This window comes from Schistosoma haematobium, chromosome 1 (assembly GCF_000699445.3).
Source record: "Schistosoma haematobium chromosome 1, whole genome shotgun sequence".
Taxonomy (NCBI): Eukaryota; Metazoa; Platyhelminthes; class Trematoda; order Strigeidida; family Schistosomatidae; genus Schistosoma; species Schistosoma haematobium.
Window position 1 is genome coordinate 3,170,412 of NC_067196.1, and position 14,555 is coordinate 3,184,966.

A 14,555-nucleotide genomic window follows, 5' to 3' on the forward strand; every position below is an offset into this window, starting at 1 on the left:
AATATGGATAACAATTATTTTGCATAAGTATTACCAAGCCTGCGATTCCGAGGCATGCTATCCGACCAATCAATTCATTCCACTCATTGTTTTCTCTTCGTTAAATTTTGAGCATCTGTTTCCTCAATTGTCTCATGTTCAGCTTCGGCTATTGTGTGGTTATGGCCCAATTCCACCACGGGTTACTGTAAGTTTGTAAGGCAGTTTGAGACTTGCGTAGGATCAAGGGTCATGGATGATAGCCAACGTTCGCTTTATTTGATCCTCTATTGTAAGAGTAAGGCGAATACAGCTGTTGAGGAATGTGTCACGAGCGATGCCTCTCCTTGTTATAAGAAGATCAGGGAAATTCTGAAATGGTTGTTCGGATAGTCACATATAATCACTCGAGAAACTTTAGAAGGCTTATTCAATGCTGTAAATTTTGATTATAATGACGCGTGGCAGTTATCAAACCTTGCCATAAGAGTAGAAAACTGTGCTATGGCTATGAAACGGATGAATTGTACTGCTGATCTAAATTCTTTAGTTAGTTTATAGAGAATAGTGAGGCTTTCGCCCCAACCTTTTCGAGCGTGGTGGTTGGAATCGGTGGATAGATTTGGGTGAATATGATAGAAAGCTGACGTTTGTCGAGATTTCTAGGTTTAAAACACCTCGTGCGAGAGTAGCTAGTAGTAGATTCGGACGGTTGACAAATCGTCCAAAAAGAGACCTAACGTAAATACGAATTTTCACTTGCAATCTGGATAGTGGAATGGTTCGACCGTGAAAGCTAAATGCAGTATGTGTTCCGATGACCACAATGTTTAAAAATGCGCACAATTTTTAGCGCTCACAGTTTAATATCGATGCTCTCACGCAAAGAACAAAGGTATCTGCTTTATCTGTCTTTGGCAAGGCACAAAGTTAATGAATCTATAATGACAATGCGTTGTGACGTTGGCAAGTGTGAGATGAAACATCACTACCTATCGCACAATGACTTGACAGCCAGCAGCGCAAATAATAAAACTGGTACGGCAGAATTCTTCTCAGTTTACTAAATCACCAAGCACTCACGTGCGTTTAGGAATGATTCACATACGGTTGAGATCGGGAAACGCTAAAATTGTGTGTGATGCTATTTTGGATAACGGTTTTGATGTAACATTGATGAGGTCAGACTGTTTGAGGTCGTTCGGGCTGAAAGAAGACCAAGCGTCTGTGGTAGTTCAGACTGTAGATGATAACAGAACAACGTAGGTCACGAATGGGCCTTTTGAGGTATGTTCTTTAGATCGGTCTGAACACGTCATGATTGAAGGAGCTCTGATTAAGACAAGTATACCAGGGCATAGAGCGACGAAGTCGACAATGAGCTATTCAGATAAGTGGCTGCATTTACGTGATTCAGCACTAGGTAGTCTAGACACTGAAGAAGTTATAACGCTGATCGGTTGCGACGCTTCGTAAGCACATTGTACGTCAGACCAGTGGTTGTGTGGAAGGAAACACACGTATGTTCTGAAAACGTTGCTGAGGTGGATTGTTTTTGGACCTGCATCATACCTGGAATCTGAGCAAAATGTTGTTAATCATACCAGTAAAGTACAGACGTAAGGACACCTATTACGTAAGCTTTATGATATGGAGTTTGCTGATGTCCATGTAAGTGATAAATCAGTATCAGTAGAAGGCAAAGCTGCCATAGAGATTACGGGAGGGGTCATGCACATCGAAAATGGTCATTTTATATTTCCGGTACCATGGAAAGGAATCCGAACATGAAATTGGGAAACTGTGAAGCAGCAAACAATAGGTTATAGAGTTTGAAATGAAGGTTGTTTGGGGACGACAGTCTGTTCATCAGGTGTACTAAACTTATTGAAAGCAATTTTACTAAAGTCTATCCGGATAAGGATCCGTTTGTACAGTTGCAGTCAAAGAATAGCGCCCGACGATATTAACCTCATGTTGTAGCGTTAAATACGAAAAAGCCAGTGATACTGAGAGTGGACCTTGAATGTGCCAACACGTTTACAGGAGTTTTTATAAATGATATGATTTATCAAGGACCTGACATCACGACTGAGCTAGTGAGTATATTATTGCGTTTCCACAAGTAGGCAGTTGCAATCTCTGCAGATGTTGAGGAAATATTCACGCAAGTGTGGGCAACTCAGTTTGATCAAGGAGCTTTAACATCTCTGTTGTGGCAAGAGGGAGACTTTTCGAGGGAACCATACGAATTTGAAATGATCTCTCAGCCAATCCGTGCCACGTCATCTCCATTTTGTGCAAACCTTGAGATCAATAAGATAACTTAAACATTTTTCTGATAGTTATGACTGTTATGTCATAGGTGCTGTCAAGAACAATTTCTATGTTGATGATCGCTTGAAATCCTTTTCCACCTGTGAGCAGGCAAAGAAGTTTGCTGAGCAGTTAGGTGAATTATTATGCAGAGGAGGATTTGAATTAACGAAATAACCTACGAACTCGGAAGAAGTAATAGCCATCTTGTCTGATGTGAGTAAAGAGCAGTCTCTGGTGGAAATGCCAGCGAGAAACAATCGAGTTTGGAACGAGCGACATCGAACTCTAGGTGTAGAATGGGATTTCAAACAAGATGCATTTAGGTTTCACTATGATGCATCAGAAAAGCCCCTGTCTGGAATAAGGATTCTATCTGTCGTTTCTTCTCCTCAGGTTATTTGGGCCTAATTGCTTCAGTCTGCCGTGCTGCTAAATCTCTCTTGCAAACATTTTGTAAATCATAAATCGGCCTCTAATCGAGCCATACATGTCCACATGGCCAAATTGGTTGAATTTTATGCATCAGTTAGGTCATGTTACGGCGGCCCGATAGATCAAGAAGAGAATAGACGAGCCTGACGCAAAAGTAGTGTTACATTTATTCATGGATGCTTCAGAGATTGGTTATGGAGCGGTTGTTGAAGCATCAATTAGTTATTTGCAGGAAAGAATATACTGCGTATTGTTGTACAGGAAGTTTAGGGTGCACCTATCAAACAAGTCTCTGTACCGAGGCTTGAGATAGCGACAGCAGTGTTAAGTGTAAGGCTAGGTAAATTCTTGCGAAGGAGTCTAGCCAATTTTCATTAGTCATTGGGAAAAGATGTGGATGTGTACTCACTTGATTGCAAACACGAGCAGTACGTATTGGAATGACGTAGAGCTTGAACTCTGATTCAGTCACGAGGCTGATGCCCATTCTGACAGTCGGAGCAATCATCTATTTAAGTACATCGAATGCGAGTACAATATGGAAGGCTGGGAGAGTCTTCCGAATCACTGCAGAAATATGGAGATACCATATGGAGGTGCTTGGGATCGGTGGAACACATTGAACGCAAGTTGGATAACAACGACTAGCTTCGGTGGAGCTTCTGTTATACTCTGGCCCCACCTACACAAGGAGTTGAATTGATGCTATTCAAACAGGCAGAAAATGTACTTATAGGATGGGAATCTCATGGACCAAGGTTCATCAAAGCCTCCTCCAAAACAAAGAAAGAGGGCATTTCAATGAACGTCATCCAATGCTATGCGCCTACGATCCCTGTTGATACACTGGATAAGATTCAAGAAAGGAAGAACAAGAAGGCAGCAATCTATACCAGCCGAACAAGAGCAGAGAAAGCCAAGAAACAGGCTGAATACACAGAAGTAAACAAACAAGTGAAGCGGAGCATCAGAACCGACAAACGTAAGTATGTGGAAGATCTGGCAATGACGGCGGAAAAGGCTGCAAAAGGAGAAAACATGAGACAGTTGTATGACACAGCAAAGAATCTCGCTGAAAATTATCGTAAACCAGAACGATCAGGGAAAAACAAGGAAGGCAAAGTTATCACCAACATTTGAGAACAGCGAAACAAGTGTGTAGAACACTTTGAGTAACTCTAAAATCACTAAACGTCAGAGAAACACCCACGGACCCCCAATCTATATTGGCCCATCAACAATTGCAGAGATCAGCATGGCCATCAGACAAATCAAGAGCGCAGAGCAGAAGGACCAGACAACATTCCAGCAGAGGCACTGGAAACAGACGAGGCAGTAGCCGCAAGGATACCCCACACTCTCTTCAGTAAGATTTGGGATGAAGAACAAGTACCAACAGACTGGGAAGAAGGACTTCTGATCAAGATGCTAAAGAAAGATGATCTCAGCAAGTGTGGAAATTATAGGGGCATCACTCTTTTCTCAATAGCAGCATCCTCAGCAGCAGTAGGTCTCAACATGCACAAAACAAAAAGCAAGATTCTCCGACACAACACAGCATGCAACAATTGGATCACACTTGATGGAGAAAGATGTAAGGACCTTTGCATATATGGACAGAATCATTGACGAACACGGTTGATCCGATACAGATTTGAAAGCGCGGATTGGCGAAGCAAGAACAGCATATCTACAATTGAAGAACATCTGTTACTCAAAACAACTGTCCATCGACCGAAAACAAAGTCAGAACTTTCAATACAAATGTCAAAACAGTTCTACTTTATGGTGCAGACACCTGGTGAACTGCGAAAGCCATCATCCAGAACATACAAGCGCTTACTAACAGCTGTCTATGCAAAATACTTGGGATCTGCTGGCCAGACACTATCAGCAACAACCTACCATGGGCAATAGCACTTCTTTAAAACACGTAGACAGTTATTCTTCATTCTAAACCCTAATTTGTATTTTACAATACGGTTTCACGTTGGATTTCTAAAATAACCACACATCGGGAGTTACTATGTTTCTAGTCATTGAAGACAATCGGCGTTTAGATCCACTGATTAATGTTTTAACGGAAAGTTATCAGACAAAAGGTAAGTGAATTACAAAACATGTAACAATAGCTCAATGATATAATAGTGATCAAGGAGTTAAGTGACTATTTCATTCACTGCAAATTTGTCATCTTGAGGCATAATGCATGGATCAATTAATTTTCAATTTCACTTATATTTCAAAACAGCACGTTTGAATTGAATGAAATTGATTTGAATGTCAAGTATGGACGATAACGTGTGGCGAGAAAAATTGATGGATTTCAATAAGTGTTTGCATTCAGACATGTGCAAATGGTGCTGTCACTGGGTGAAGCAAAGTGCACTGCATCGAATAGTTATACAGTTTCCTTTTATAAAGTCAGTTTTATGATTGAGATCAGTGCAAGAATGTCAGTTGTTCGCAGAATAAATATCAAATTTCAACTATGTTAATTCGGTGGAACAACAAAACAAGTGTGACATTGTTTCTCCAATCATCAACGACAATTTTCTTGAACACATCTGTACAATGTAAGATCAATTCTAAAACTCGCTATGATAAATTGTAATTCGGAGACTTCACTTGTCCATAACCTCAATTTATCGGAAGTAAGGCAATCATTTTCAAGGTGATAGCAATTACATGGAGTGTTCTCGCAATTTCAATGCTTCGGGAAAATTCGAAACCTCATGTATCAAAAGAAAAAGCGGACGTTTACTAGTCAATGCACGGTCGACTAACTGACATACAGTATTTTTCGAGACTAACATCATCTCATCAGTCTTTTTGTATCTATGTGCTCAGGTAGATTCCATCAATGAGAAGACTTCAATATTAGTTCCAAAAATGGGCCCTCAATCTATTCTATCATTCAACAATGAACCGATGCGTAATTATTAATGGTCGGTGAAATATCACTCGTGACGAATGCTTTAATATAATTTAATAACTGACCACAGTTACACATGAACTTTTCAATTCGATAAAACAAAAGTGTTGTTTTCACGTGTGAAGATAGTCGACGCTGATAAAATATTGTTTAACATACCCCTGATGGCTTCATGACCCACTAATATGCCACTTTTAGTCTATTCTACACAATGCATACACATTCATAAGAGACTGATCAAGCGCAGTCCGAAACACCAGTAGGATGATTCAAACAACGATTTAGAAATGGCAATATTCTTCACTATTTAAAGACTCACTAATACATTCCAACTGATCAACATCTACCATGTGACCGCAAATGGAGTGTATTTTCTCGCATGCAAACATAAAACACTGTATCCCACCTAATCACATAGACTCAGTGTTTGTCTGGAAAATCAGATTCGTCATTCGCCAACACATGATTATTAGATTGAAGCATGCCAGTTCTGTTTTGTTCTATATTGTCTTTGGCTTTTCGAAACTTGAATGTTTTATAACATGTAGTGCAGGGATGACCTTTAAACAGACGGAACCTAATAAACCGTCAACCGCCACACAACGAACATGGAGATGACGTTTTATGGCTGACATGATAATTATTTTGCATGTCAGAACATTGCGCGTGTGTTCTCTTGACTGCGTTGACTTATTGAAACCAGACACTATTCTTTATGTGTTTTATCTGTATCAAGTTGCTTCAGTATTCTTATTATAATCTATGGTATATCTTCTACATATGTTAAGTTGATCAGTTCACTGGTTTCTCTAGTTGACTTTGCTTATGCTGGTCAGTTGTGTTGACATTTTGAACGAAGTTCATGTGTGACCGTTCTTTTCAAAGATCACTATCACACTCTTTTTTTATTTTTTGTGCTGTTTTGATTCATACAGCATGAATACTGGCCATCCAAATACTCGTTGCGAATATAAATTCTTACTTTCAACCTCAGTGTCCTACTGGCTAACAACGGTGAGTTATGTAGAACAGGTGAACACATTAGAATATGATCTCCGCTAACCGTGTCCTACCGGTTTGCTCGAACTAACGCATCAACCAGATTCTGTAATTTCAACTAAACGTTTTTGGGTGACACATATAATCTATGATGTGAATTTGAACGTAATTGACATTCTTTGTCTATTCAGCACACACCATCCAGCCTAAGACTTTATGAGACAAGCACAGGTTGGTAACCTGTATCTCCCCTCTATAATTTTCTGAACAAGGCAGAGAATTAATAGTTCAAGTTAATTATATTATCGTGGTCAAGATAATATGAGAATCAATTTCGATTAGTGATCCTTGTTAAACACCGAATTTCCGAAATGAATTAGTTCGGACTTATTCACTACAAGCTAACTCAATGCTGAACGCAAAGAAAAGACTTATTTCTCTACACTTACCATTCATCATTCATAGCCTGAATGTCTACATGTGCTGATATTTCTAAGAGTTTGAGATGAGGATTCTATAGACGTCTCTGAAATAAACATGTGGCTTATTCCAGTGATCAAATGAAATTAAACATTCATGTGAATAATGCATAGTTATTTTCCCACTTCATGTAAAAGCAAATGTGTATTAAGGTGTCTACTTTTCGTTGAAGTTGACGGTGCTAACGACCTGTCATGTGATCAAGTGGTCATAACAGTATAAAGAAATATGTGAATTGATACTATTCAAATAACATTGTCTGTTAAGTAGGTTAATAAAAGGACTTAATCAAAATTAACCATAATAGAAATTGGTTGTGGGATAGTTGCTATACTATGAATGGTTTCCAAGGCGAATTTAATGTTTCATTTATGCTTTCATCACTACATATATTATTACTGTAATTACCATTGTTGTCATCTGTTTAATAATATAGAAGTGAACGAAATGTTTCCTTGTATTAAATGGTTCGACGACTTCGCTCAGTTGACCGTCCCATCTTTGTCGTCTATACATAAACTACCTTGCATGATCAATATTATTCCTTGTCCAGAAAGTCAGTGAGGGAGGATATGGATGATCTACTTACGCTTGTCTCATGAAGTCTCAGGCTGGATGGTATGCACTGACTAGATAAATAATATCAATCAGGTCGAACTTCACGTCACAAATTATAAATGTGATACCCCAACAATATTAGTCGAAAATACAAAATCTGATGAGTCAAATAGTTCAAACGTTTTCACGTTTGGTTATAAAACAAAGTGTTGGAACACGCTGAAACAGAGATCGCATTCTAATCCCCTCAGTTTGTCTGCATAACTCATTGTTCAAAGCGAATAGGACAATGTGGTTAAGAGTAAGAATGTCTGTTTCAAAATAGTATTTAGAGACCCAGTACTCATGATATATGAACGAGAATAATCACAACCAAACATCAATCTCAGAGAACACAGCTCTACTAAAATTCAAAAACAGATCAGTGACTTAGTTCCTTCTATTGATAGAAAATTAAGTGGCGAGACTCTAATTTACGGACGAACTTCAAACGATTATTAAGTGACCTTCAGAAATATTATCTAATCAACAAACAGTCAGCATGGAGTAAAAATATATATAAAACCAAAGAAATAAAGTGGATACACTTATTGCACGAAAACCATCAAACCAAAATAATCGAGAAACATTCAATCAGCATATATAAATAAAGACGTCGGAAAATGGTGTCGAAACCTGTTGCCTCTTAGTTAAATTGTCTGTTAGAAAAACGTGATAACTAATCAATTAGTGAGCTGGTTTACTTGATTTCAGTCTGAAAGTAAATATTTCCTTGTAGTTGTGTTGTTTTGTGTGTTGATGAACATCTACAAAACGAGTACAAAGTGATGTGTATAACCGTTGTTCAGTTTCAAGTACAGCTAATCACCAGTATGCTGTGGTTTATTGTTGAGAATACTATTTTATTGTTCGTCATTATTCATACGAATAATCTTACAAATAATGATTAAGTCCCAATTACTTAGTGTTTATGAAGTCATTACATTCTACATTCAATTGTTTCTTCTGGTGTAAAGTTATGATTGAATGAATGGATATAACATTACATCTGCACTGTTTGTTCGTTCATTTGTGAAAGATAAGATTTAAGCACTAGCGAGAAGGAACCATCTACATTTTCGGAAAATTCAACTTCGATTGATTTCAATGAAATATGTGGTATTTGTGATCAGAATTGTGCATGAATTCATCATAACGATCTACAAGACAGTGATGCAACGTCAGGAGATACAGTCCCATGGTAGTCAGTCACGAATGATTGACTAATACTGAATCCCATATGTACCATTGACTTGGAATCAGGGTTTTATCATAAAGAAAACTTACCACTAAGCACAAATTATAAGTAAACACATTTGTGATTATCTTATTTTTCAAGTACCTGTAATGGCAGTGTTTAACAAATTAACCTTTGAAATCAAGATTTTCTTTGACATTACTATTTTATTTGAAATCTTATTGTGTATAAGAAATTTGATCAACATTCTGAAGTGATCTGTGATGATTTGTATGTTGAATCATAACTCTATTGAAGTGTTACATTTGATTGTAAACGAAAAAACTGAAGTGGGTGAAATAATAAATGTGATATTATCATACCATTGTAACCCAAAGTCCACTATTTCAGTTTAGTATATATAAAACAATGATTATATGATGATTGCTGTGTTCGAAGAAATACATTCACAAGAGTTCTTTAGTTATGCTTACGTCTGTGTTGTGTATCGCTTCATTGATAACCCTTCTCGATGCTCATATTTCAATAAAGAAAGAAAGATTTGAACCATTGTCAGATGACATCATCTCGTATATTAATCAACATGTAGGTTCTTTTTTGTAGTAATGTTGTAAATCGCGAACATTGTAAAATGATTTACGTTCTAACTGTGTATGATCGGTTGGATTAGAATAGATCCACTACTTTATGTTGTAAGTAGCTTGTGTACGAAACGAGGTTTGATTGAGGAGAATGTGCAATCAATCAGATGATTCCTCCTCTTTACAACTAGAATTCATCTATAAGTTATTTAAAATGACAGGTTACATTGTTTCGTACGCCATCGGCCTAAAACTGATTTCATTTCATATATCTAAGTTCAATACAACAACTGACAGTTGAAAAAGGAACAAATCTAAATCTTCATATTTGAATTCCATTTTTAGTTCAACATTGTCAGAATTGTTTCTCATTCAATTATGATTTCAACTTTTTCATCCTTCAGCCAAATGCTGAATGGAAAGCTGAGAAAAGCAATCGTTTCCACTCACTGGATGACGCACGTATTCTGATGGGTGCAAGAAGAGAGGAATCAGAATTAAGAAAGAAGAGACGTCCCACAGTTGACCATAATGATTTGAATGTAGAAATTCCATCAAGTTTTGATTCAAGGATGAAATGGCCTCGTTGTAAAAGTATAGCGACCATTCGTGATCAATCACGATGTGGATCATCTTGGGTGAGTTTTAATGATCGCACTATTTGAAAAATGTATACAATGTTGGCATGACTATGAATATTTCTACAAATCAGTGATTTTGTAGGAGATCTCACCGAACGTCAGACAGTATCAGAGTCATATTATCTAGAGAAATTGTTTCTTTGAAAGCTGTATGACAGCACATACGTCAGGTGACTGAAATAATTGACGAAACAGGTCATGTTGAACTCAGATAACTAGTAAATGTTGACCACTTATTCCACGTAAATTCATTACAAAAATTAAAACGTCTTGATGTTGCCATTGCTTTTTTCCAGGCTTTCGCTGCTGTCGAAGCCATGAGTGATCGAACCTGCATACAGTCACGTGGCAGACAATCTGTGGAACTAAGTGCTGTGGATCTAATGAGCTGTTGTAGCGATTGCGGATTTGGGTGTGATGGTGGATTCCTTGGTCATGCTTGGGATTATTGGGTGAAGGAAGGTATTGTTACTGGAAGTTCGAAAGAGAATCACACAGGTTGTCAACCATATCCATTCCCGAAATGTGAGCATCATGCTAAAGGAAAGTATCCTGCATAAGGCAAAAAACTCTACAAGACTCGATGTGAAAAGACTTGTCAGAAAAGTGACAAGATCCCATACATCCAAGACAAGCATCGAGCTAAGTAATGTGAAGACGTTGACTTGTCACTCATGAAGATCGATTTCAATATATTATCAAAGAGTTGCTTACAAGTGATGCTTCAACATGTCTAATAATCATTTTTGAGATTACTTTTGGAAGCTCTCTATTGAGTGATAACAGCTTCATTTTCATTATCAATTTATTCATCTCTTAGGTAAATTATCCTATAATGTTGCTGATAATGAATTGTCTATTCAAAAGGAAATCATGAAGTATGGACCAGTAGAAGCAGCCTTCACAGTTTACGAAGATTTTCTAAATTACAAATCTGGGATCTATGAACATATTACTGGGGAACCAGTTGGTGGACATGCCATACGTATAATTGGATGGGGTGTGGAAAAAAACACTCCTTATTGGTTGATAGCGAATTCGTGGAATGAAGATTGGGGTGAAAATGGATATTTCAGAATACTACGTGGTCATGATGAATGTGGCATCGAATCCGAGGTAACAGCTGGTCGGATTAACTAGTAACACAATCTTTAAACATTATCATAATATGTTACTTAGAGTTGATTAAGTCATCACAAATGTATACTGAATGCCTCTGAGAAACGTTCCACATTCATATTATCTTTTCATTCATTTTATATTATAAATAAACGGTTGCGAACTCTCACTAAACTCTTCACTAAATAAATGTCTTCGCTAGGCGGATTCTCGTTACAAGACTTTTATCCAGATTAGCAAAGCGACTAAGAGCTGAATTATTTTAGACGAACTACTAAACCGTTGTCTATGTGCATTCATTGAACGAGTCCTTGTTCATTCCACTTACATGTTTATTGAATTCAACTCATACATTTAATGTCACAAGTTTTCATCAAATTTAGAAAACACCAACTTCAGGTATCGAATCTATTTTCAACCTGTAAAGTGGTACGTGTTCTCACTAGTTTAAATGGAAATTAATCATTTCCATCTACGAAAATTCCCCATACATTAATTTAGACTTGTAAGTAGCATAAGATTAGTAATGATGAAATATTGAGAAATTGTGTAAATAGAAGTACAACTGTACTGAACGATAACATTAATGGGGACAACTGAATGTAATTGAATACAAAATCACAGAATCACATAGTAAAATCTGAGAACCATACAGTAAATAGTTCATTTGCAAAATGTCAATCCAATTGTCTCAAACTTCATTGTTCCTTCGTTTCTCATCAATTATTCTCTGTTCTCGTTCTCTTTTCTTCCATCTTCTTAACACCTCGCTTTAGATTGGTACCTAACAATGAGAGCTGCCAAGATTTATTGTCTGCTATGTTAAACAGATTGAGAAGAGACACAGCATGCAACTGCTTTTTGCAGATAAGAAATATGTCATCCATTAATCTATAGTAATGTGTAGTTCCATCAATTGCATGCTTAAGCTTTATCTAACTCAGGTTCCTCATAAATACATCAGTCGGAATTTGGTACTGTACTGAACGATAACATTAGTGGGGACAACTAAATCTAATTGAATACAAAAATACAGCACCACTTAGTAAAATCTGAGAACCGTGAAGTAAATAGTTCATTTGCAAAATGTCGATCTAATCGTCCCAAACTTCCTTCGTCTCCCACCAATCATTCTATTTTCTTCCATCGTCTTAACATTTCACTTTAGATTGGTACCTAAGAATGGGAGCTACCGAGATTTATTGATTGTCTGCTAAGTTAGACAGATTGAGTAGACACACAGCATTCAACTGCTTTTTTCACATAAGAAACATGTCATCCATTATTCTATAATAATGTGTAGTTCCATCAGTTACATGCTTAAGCTTTATCTAACTCAGGTTCTTCATAAATATATCAGTCGGAATCAGGCCCACGGCCCTACCCATGGAGACTCTATCAACTTGACCGTATAGTACATTGTTGAACCGAGTGTTTACTTTTGGTACCCAAGAACGGCAGCTGCTCAGAATTATTAATTGGGAAATGAAGAGTACAGAATATTGACATACGATTCCGGTTGTTTATTCCATAATGATCATTATAAAGAGAGTAGTGACGTCGAAAGATACCATGAGTATATCAGGAAAATTTAAACTTTCAAGCCTTTGTGAAAACTCAAAACTAGCCTTCAGACTGTAGGTAGCTAACTTCTTGCAGACTGGTCCTAAACACCATGTGAACCAGCAGATAACTTTTTGAAAAAGTGATCAAATCATAGATAATAATGACTCGACCAGAATGTTAGGTTTCTATATTGTTATTATTATTCTGTCAGTGTGTCTTGTTATGAGGTCTTATTCAAACCAATTCTTACTTTATGTACTTCAGAACAGTCTCTTCATCACCGATCTTTTCCTGTCACACAATTCTCAAAGCTTAAGTAAACCCTCAAAATCTTGTCTAGTTATTACGTAACCCATCTGAATAAATTCTAATCCTAAACAATTATCAACTCATAACTATCTCGTCGGATGGTTTGAATCTTACGTGAACTCTTTACTATTTCTCTAATTACCACACGACTTATCATATATATTTCCAAACATCGCTCATTTACTGCCTTACCCACCTGCCTGTTTTTAATTCTATCTTCAAATGACCTCATAATTGTTCTTGCATAGATATAATGATAATTATTTATTTTCTAGTAACAGTTTGTTACATGAGGCATGCCAGTTTACAGGCAAGATCAGATTGTTACAACTGATACGATATCCACTGTAGTAAATATTGGCTAGCCAATATTCATGAAGGAATGTCTAAGGTATGACTACTAAGTTTAATTTTCTTTTATTAAGTTATTTGTTAAGCAAGAGCATTTTAATAGGCTAAAGAAAATAAGTGTAAATATGGTATGAGTGGATATACAACTGACAAATTGAGACGATTCAGAAAGCAGCTGAAAGTATGAGATTATGGGTGGTCATAAAATATAGTGCTGAAAACAGTATTTTATTATACAACTGACTATCTTCCTTTTTTATCAAAGCTGTTGGAGCCCTATTCATTTCTCGGCATTTTTATTATTGTTTTTTTAAAATATAACATAGGGTCTTGAGTAAGCTTCGTCTATTAGCGAATTGTCTAGTTTGCTTGTAATAGGATTACTGGGTAGGAAGTGAAACCAATTCAACGTTCGTAACACGATTGAAAGAGGTATTTTGCATGATTATTCAGCATTAATATCTTAAGTTCGTGACATCCCACTAAACCATAAGGAGCCGTGATTTAACAAGATGTTCTGCCCCACAGACATGGGTGGATTGAAGTTATCTCCCCACCATCATGTTTGCTGGTCAGTAACGCCACTCTCCCTCCGTTTGTGATGTTAGGCTCTCTCACGTTTGTGGTAAGTATGAATACTGCTTTAATCAAAGCCCATATTTGGAATACACTGTCTCTACTAGGTCCATGTTACAAGCAAATCAGATAGTTAAAAAGTTTGTTTTATGGGTTAGATGTCCACATAGTATATCACACTTCTATGAAGATGACTAATGGTTTAAAGAAGTAAGGACTAATAGCAAATCAAAGGACATGAGAGGGTATAAAATTGTAGGAAAAAAAGAAAAAGATTTTAGGGTAAGAAAAATAAAACATTCAAAAAGTCACAAGACTTTGTGGCCAAATTTTGAGCTTTGTATGATCGGCCTTAGTAGGTCAGCATCCATAAGATAAGTGAGTTATCTGTCTACTTGCAATAGAAAATAAGGCATGACTTTTAAGAAGAATAATGTACATTTAACCTGTAGAGAGATTTGGGAACTGAAAGT

General features: G+C 37.0%; 2 protein-coding genes across 2 annotated transcripts; both read left to right on the top strand.

Annotated features, from left to right (window-relative positions):
• Window positions 1-7,672: 7,672 nt before the first annotated feature.
• On the top strand, window positions 7,673-10,721 carry MS3_00010010 (uncharacterized protein; the record flags this gene model as incomplete). Its single annotated transcript, XM_012945583.3, has 4 exons — window positions 7,673-7,700; window positions 9,403-9,524; window positions 9,925-10,158; window positions 10,458-10,721. 4 exons carry the CDS (start codon window positions 7,673-7,675, stop codon window positions 10,719-10,721), a joined length of 648 nt encoding a protein of 215 aa, XP_012801037.3.
• A 313-nt stretch (window positions 10,722-11,034) lies between these two features.
• On the top strand, window positions 11,035-11,301 carry MS3_00010009 (uncharacterized protein; the record flags this gene model as incomplete). Its single annotated transcript, XM_051218340.1, has 1 exon — window positions 11,035-11,301. The coding sequence occupies one exon, from the start codon at window positions 11,035-11,037 to the stop codon at window positions 11,299-11,301; it is 267 nt and encodes an 88-aa protein (XP_051072919.1).
• Between the last annotated feature and the right edge of the window lie 3,254 nt (window positions 11,302-14,555).